This window comes from Panthera leo, chromosome E1 (genome assembly GCF_018350215.1).
Source record: "Panthera leo isolate Ple1 chromosome E1, P.leo_Ple1_pat1.1, whole genome shotgun sequence".
Taxonomy (NCBI): domain Eukaryota; kingdom Metazoa; phylum Chordata; class Mammalia; order Carnivora; family Felidae; genus Panthera; species Panthera leo.
The window spans coordinates 52653504-52660742 of record NC_056692.1 but is presented as its reverse complement, the minus strand read 5'-3'; the positions used below and the strand labels follow the sequence as shown (position 1 = coordinate 52660742).

Genomic DNA, 7239 nt, shown 5'->3' with positions numbered 1-7239 from the left:
ACCTCTGGGGGTGGGGTGGGGGAGATTTGCACAGCACCCCGCAGATCACAGGCCCTCAATCAATGTTGGAGGAATTTGCAAAGGAGGGCGAGGACTAATGTTGCCTCGATTTGATAACTACCATTTTCCTGGTTGCCATGATCCAGGCGTGGGACGCAAGCCAGGAATCCAAAAGGCAAAAACAGACAACGTGAGGTAATGCCAGGGAGTCTGGGTACCATTTAAGACTGTCAGAGACAAGGGCCTAGAAGTAAAACCAGCCTGAGGTGACAGAGACTTGCCTCCTTTGGAGACACTTCCCCAATCAGCCGGGGGGGGGGGGGGGGGGTGAGGGAGGGGGGGTGTCTCTGTGTGGGGGCGGGAGGGAAGGAGTGATTTCATCTGTTTAATGAAAAATAACCTGGACGTTTCTCTGATCCTGGAAACTCCCATCTCACTGAGGCCAAGGAAAACAGGATTAGGTCTTATTACTTCTACCAAGGCTTTGCATCTCCTCAGAAGGCGTTAAACTGCGGGGAACAGCAAAATAAGGTACTCTCACTCCATTGTCCCTGCAGATACACCAGGAAGGCTCTGAATCATTTAATGGGTTAATGGAACAGACTTCCTTCTGATCTTCTTTGCCAACTTTTATTTTGGCTTCTTCTGCCTTTTGAACAGATACCCCCCCCCCCCTTTTTTTTTGGTATGTGTTCGTAGTAATAGAAAGTTTGCTCTGTTAAATTCAGACAGTGAAGTCACCCCCTCTGGCATTCTGTCTACTGACCAGCTACTGATTTCAGGTCTAACATCCCCCTCTGACTTCTACAGACCAGCTTTTGCCCTGAAGCATGAGGCTGTTAATACCACAGCAAACATTTTGCCTGCGCTGGCAACTGCTGATGCATAATTGTCTATGTGACCTAACGAGATGACACTCTCCCAGATTATTCCCCCCACCCCCCGCCCCGGTCGATTTTTGGGAACAAGGTCTCTTCATTGGTGCCGAAAGTACACACACACACACACACACACACACACACACACAAAATGTAAACATCACAGTGATCTGTATGTAACCGTCTCTTTTCTACGTCAGTTCTTCAAATTATCCCTAAATGGGAGCATGAAGTCCACAGGGCCGCTTTCTTTTTAATGCAATGTATATTTATTGTAAACAATAATATACAAAAAAAAAAAAAGAAAAAAGGAAAGATGAGTTTCACAGAGAGAACAAAGGTTTGGGGAGGAAACAAGCAAAACAAACAAAACACAAACACAAACCAAACCTTACCTAAGGACAAAATATGATTTAAATGCCAGGTTTCTTAAGTTACAGAAATAGTTTTTTTTTTAAAGATCTGCTTTTATACAGAAAATTGAAAGATGCCATATTATAAGAGTGCTTTAAGATTTTATTCTACTGACTTCTAAAACTGTTAATATATCTTTTTTTTTAAATTAAAAAAAAAAAGTTTGCTGTCTTTTTTAAAAAGCAATCCTCAAACTCTCCAGCCACAGAAGGAATTAAGAATTAAGGTCTCGTTGGGCTGGTCCCCTCTGCCTTTCTTCCCTATCTCCAAGAGAACTTGCAGGGGACTATCCATGACACATGCCAGCATTGTTTTGCGTCACCACACACACACACACACACACACACACACGCGCGCACACACACACACACACACACACACACACACACACACAATTTAGGCAGCCCAAAGATCTGTGGCAGAAAACATTGCAAATGACTCAGTGATCCACTACATTTGCAACCTCTCATTTGTACAAAAAGAGAAACAAGTTTCCAGTTTGTTTTCAACAAAACCACAAAGGAAAAAAAAAAAAGGACAGACAAAAAGGCATTTATACAAATCTAGGACAAGAAATCCAAAGAAACTTGCTTTTAATAATAATAAAAAAAGATTAAAGAGATAAATAAAAAAAAAACTGGTTACAGTTAAGAACATAATTTAACAACAGATGACCATACCCTTTGAGGAAGGTTCCAACAACCTATTTTAAAGAAGGTAAAATTAAAAAAAAAATTTTTTTTAAAGAGAAAGATTTTTTTTTTAATGAAAACCTCTCCTTACAGAATAAATAATTTTAGCACGTGGAATGTCTTGAAGGTCAACTGCTGGTGTTCGGAGAGGCACAGTGACAGTGTCAGAGAAAGGCCATAGCATCTGTACCCCACATGGGGCTTGAGCAGGCAACCAGGGGGCAGTGCGCTGGGACACTTGGCTGCTGAAACATTCCCAGAACAGATTTCAGCTCCTTTGCTTGGTTTCTACTTCTCTCTCAAGATTGCAGCAAACAAGCAAACGCACTAAAAAGTAAGAGTATTTTCCAGCAGCATGGTTTTAAGGCTCAAGGTATTTTCTCTTGTTTTTTTTTTTTTAAAAAAAAATATATATGATAAAGCTTACCAAATGCTTCTCTAAACTATGGTTTACTTCCATATTTGCAAAATAAGGCCTTTATTTCTCTAAGGCAGCTCCTCCTTGAATCAGAAAGCCTGAGGAATTAAGCAAAGCTAACCCCCAAAAACTGATCGCATAACACAAATTTGTGTGTTTTTTTTATGTTAATACAACAACACGCACACTTTTTTTTTTTTTTTTTTTTTTTTTTTTTTTTGTAAGAGAAAGCAAATCTGTACAAAAATACTCTGGTTGCAGGAAAAGCTAGGGCACGCTGTTCAACTAAGTAGTTTAGCTGTTGGGAAAATAAGAGCATTTAATTTCTTTTATCTAAAAATATGTATAAATCCCCTCAAAATGGTAATGAATCATACACAGTACATACTAAAAATATTTAAAATAGAGAATATTCCTCACAGAGGACTTTTTTCTTTAATTACTGCTAAAAAATAATTACAAAGTCCAAACAGGCAGAGAGACTGAGCAAATAAATTGATCACACGATTCTCCATTATCCTCCGTGATTGCTCTGAAGAAGGTCTTCGAGTCCGGTTTCTTACGGGTTTTCCAATGGTCCATCCGGCCAAGAGCGGCCTGGCCCCCGATTTGCAACAAGGTGGTAATGCGTCTGGATGGCTAAGGTTTCTGTCTCGCAATCTGGGTCTGAGTTGCCTTTAGCTTAAACGTCTTTACGGAACGAGGTGGGGGAAAACGTCCCCAAGGAAATTCTGCTTGGTGATTTGTTTCTTCGGTTCTCCTTCTGATCGTCAAGGTCGTCATCACCCTCCGTGCAAGGTTTCCTCAAGGTCTGGTGAGCTGTGTGTAGACGGGCTGTTCCCAGTGCTGGGGGCTGTGGGTCTGCGGGATGGAGGGGACCCCGGACGTGTCGGCGATGGGCGTGTACATGGGCCGCTGCGCCGGGTTCATGTAGCTGAAGGTGGAGTAGAGGCTGGAGCCCTGGCCCGCCGCGTGGCTGTAGTAGGAGCCCGAGTTCTGGTGGTCGGTGTAGTCGTACTGCGAGCGGGTGATGGGCGGGTAGGAGGGGCTGTAGTGCGGGAGGTTGAAGGGGCTGTAGGCGATCTGCTGCGGCGAGTGCTGCTGCTGCTCGCTGTAGTGGCTGGGGCTCAGCTGCTCGGTCTTGATGTGCGTTCGCTGGGACTGGCCCGGCTCGCTGCTCAGCGTGGTCAGCGTGTGCGCCGCCTGCGGCTGCGGGGGCGCCGGCTGCGGCTGCGGGGGCGCCGGCTGCGGCTGCGGGGGCGCCTGCGGGGCCTGCGGGGCCTGCGGGGGCTGCTGCGGAGGGGGCGGCGGCGGCGCCTGCTGCTTGGACATCCACACGTGGCCCGCGCCCGTCGGGGTCGCCGCCGTGCTGTTGATGCCGTAGCTCCCCGTGTAGGTGACCTGGCCGTGCGTGGCCGGCACCCCCGGGTGGCCGTTGGGCGGCAGGTACTGGTCGAATTCGTTGACGTCGAAGGTCTCGATGTTGGAGATGACGTCGCTGCTCAGCTCGCCGATGTCCACGTCGCGGAAGTCGATGGGGGGCTGTCGGCCCCCCTCTGGCAGGGGGCGCCCCTCTCGCTTCAGGTCAGCCTTGCCCGGCTGCACGTCGGTTTTGGGGGTGGTGGGTGGCGTCGGGGGCCCCTGGGATTGCCCTGAGGGCAAGGAAAGAAAAGCAGCGCGGAAAAGTCAACCAGGGCCGTGCAGCGCAAAGGCCTCAATCTTAGGAACCCTCCTGGGACCCTCCCTCCAAACGAAAAGTGTCGTTAAGGACCCGCAACCGCGCGGGAGGCGCGCAGCACGGGAGATAAGTCGCCAAATGATTAACCTGCCGGTACACAGTCGGGAATCTCCTTTTATCAGGGAGGGTCCGAGGCCCGGAGGGTCGGGAAGGCCAAACTGCTACTTGTGGAAGAAGCCTGTGTGTGCTTTTGGGGTGGCGGAGCCAGAGAAGAAGGGAGAAGTCCTGAAAAGCTGCAAAGGCATTTTACCTCGCCATAAAAATGAATCCCTTAGGATGGCTCTACATCCGTGTGCGTGTGTGTGTGTGTGTGTGTGTGTGTGTGTGTGTATGTGTGTGTGCGCGCGCGCGCGCGTAGGGACTTCGCGGGGCCCTGGAAAGGGAGGGGAGGAGGCTGAGGCGCTCGGGGTAGTTTTTCCCTCCCCGGGGAGCGCAAAGTCCCCGGGGCGAGTCTGCTAGGTGGAGACCCGGGGGTGTGCCCGTCGGCCTCGGGAGGCGTAGCCGGGGGCTTGTGGGGGGACTCACCCGAGTGCTCGCCGCCCGGGGAGTGCACCTCGCTCATGCCGGAGGAGGAGTGCGGCGAGTCGGCCTGCAGCGCCTTGAAGATGGCGTTGGGGGAGATGTGCGTCTGCTCGGTGGCCTCCTCGGCCTCCGCCTGGCCGTTCTTCACCGACTTCCTCCGCCGCGGCTGGTACTTGTAATCCGGGTGGTCCTTCTTGTGCTGCACGCGCAGCCGCTCCGCCTCCTCCACGAAGGGCCGCTTCTCGCTCTCGTTCAGCAGTCTGGGGGCGGGGGAGGGGGCGCAGAGGGAAACAGAGGGGCTTCTGTGAAACCGGCCGAGCTGTCAGGTCGGCGGGAGGGGGAGGCGACCCCGACCGCTCGGCTTCTTCGCGCACAACCCCTTCCTCCCTCCTCCCCGCTTTCCAGCCACTGCTGCAGCTCATAACTTTTCTTAAAAAAAAAAAAAAAAAAAAAAAAAAAAATTAAAAAGAAGGAAGAAAAAAAAAAAAAACCCAGAAAAATAAATCTCGGTTCTTTCAGTCCGACCTGAGCGGTCACTCCCGGCCCCGCCCTCTCTCCTCTTCTATTTTGGAAACCCTGAAGATGAAAATAGCTCTCCGCTGCTCGGCTCTAAGTGCCTTTGCCACCGTAGGTTACCGGCCCCCGCCCCCAACATCTTTAAAAACTTTCCAAAAAAACACTTAATCTGCAAGGAGCTTTCCTGCTCCCTCCCCCGCCCACTTGCGTCCACCTATTTCCAGCAGCGCTCCCCCCGTTCCTGCCTGGAGTCTCCTCCAGCCTTGATGTCTGCGCCCCCCCCCCCCATCCCATCTCCTCGGTTGTGAGGCTGCACGGGAGAGCGCAGTTGGAGCGAGTGGGGGGCAAACTTCACTTCCCACCCAACCCCCCACTTGGGATTGAACTTCACAGCGACGGGAGATAGCGCTGGCAGCCCCCTCCCACCGCGTCTCCCACAAGTCCTCACCCACCCTCCGGCTCTCTCCGTCCCCTTCCCCCCAGCCCCCCCCCCCCCCCGCCTCCCTTCCTTTCCCGAGAGCAATCCAAGAACTTTGTCAAACTCCGAGCCAAGTTACACTTCGTCCCCCCCCCCCCCCCCCACTGCGCTCCCCCCCCCCCACGCCGGCTCCGGGACCGGCAACTCCCTCCTGCTGGGAGGCGGGGCACGGAGACGGTGTCGCGGCCAGCGCCCCCCGCCATCGCGGAGCCCACCCCGCCGCGCCGGCCCTACCTCCAGAGCTTGCCCAGCGTCTTGCTGAGCTCGGCGTTGTGCAGGTGCGGGTACTGGTCGGCGAGCTTCCTGCGCGCCGCCTGCGCCCACACCATGAAGGCGTTCATGGGCCGCTTGACGTGCGGCTTGTTCTTGCTCGAGCCGTTGACGCGCACTGGCATGGGTACCAGCGTCCAGTCGTAGCCCTTGAGCACCTGGCTGACCGCCTCGCGGATGCACACGGGGAACTTGTCCTCCTCGCTCTCCTTCTTCAGGTCCGGCTCGCCCTTGGAGAACGTGTTCTCCTGGGGCCGCGTGTTCTCGGTGTCCGAGCCGGAGCCCGAAGGGCAGGGCGAGCCCGCCGAGTCCTCGGACATGGTGGGGCTGGGGGCGCCGGACAGGCCCTTCTCCTGCTCGTCGGTCATCTTCATGAAGGGGTCCAGGAGATTCATACGCGGGCCCGGGGCAGGGGGCGGGTGGCCGGGAAAGGCGAGAAGCCGCGGCGGCTCGGGGGCTCGAGGCGCGGGCTCCTCTCCCCTCGGCTGCCCGGACGCGGAGCGAGCGGCTCCCGGGGAGCCTGGCGCGTCACCCGGCTGCGGCGGCGAGCACTTAGGAAGGCGCGCGGTGGCCAGCCCGCAGCTGCCCGCTCCAAGTGGGGGAAGGCGAACTGGAGAGGAGAAGGAGGAGGGGAAGAAAGAGAGCAAAAGCGGGGCGCTTGCACCCCTTCTCTTCTCCTCCTGCAAAGAAAAGTTCCTGGAGTGAAAACTGGCAAGTCGCGGCGCCACTGAACTTTCCAGTGAGTTTCAAGCTCCGCTCTCAGCTCCTCAACTCCCAGCCCCGGGGCTCTTTAATAACTACTGCTCCTCACCTTAGAGACGGCCAGCCAATCACAGCACGGCATTTCAGGGGTTGGCAGGCAGCTGATTGGATTCGATTTTGCGGGGAGGAGGATTGTGGCACTGGGCTTGGGTGACGAGAGGGGAGGGGAAGAGCGGGGAGGGGAGCGCTGCCTCTGGTCTGGCTGGTGGGGGGGGGGGGCGGGGGACCCAGGACGTCCAAGTGTGTAAGTTTGCCGTACTCTCGTAATGTCAGAAGTTTGGGGCCGTCTCCGCACGAATCTTGCGTGCCTCTGTGTGTGTGTGTGTGTGTGTGTGTGTGTGTGTGTGTGTGTGTGTGTTTCTAGACCAGGATCTGCCTCCACCCCCAAGCATTTCTTTTCGCTGCTTTCTGCGCGGCACCGGAGACTTAGCTAGAGTTTGCAGCGATCAAAAAGCAGTCCCTCCTTCACGCGTAGCCCAGTGTGTGTGCGCCTGGAGCCTGCCTCCTCCGAAAAGTGCTTAGAAATGGTCTTTTGAAGCAAATGTTTTGGT

The 7239-nt window shown here is 53.8% G+C and overlaps 1 protein-coding gene across 1 annotated transcript; it reads right to left on the bottom strand.

Moving 5' to 3' along the window:
• Positions 1 to 1868: 1868 nt before the first annotated feature.
• On the bottom strand, positions 1869 to 6679 carry SOX9 (SRY-box transcription factor 9). The gene is made up of 3 exons (XM_042916168.1): positions 5891 to 6679; positions 4666 to 4922; positions 1869 to 4054 (listed from the first exon to the last, which is right to left on the bottom strand). Exons 1-3 carry the CDS (start codon positions 6319 to 6321, stop codon positions 3207 to 3209), a joined length of 1536 nt encoding a protein of 511 aa, XP_042772102.1. The 5' UTR covers positions 6322 to 6679; the 3' UTR covers positions 1869 to 3206.
• Positions 6680 to 7239: the final 560 nt, after the last annotated feature.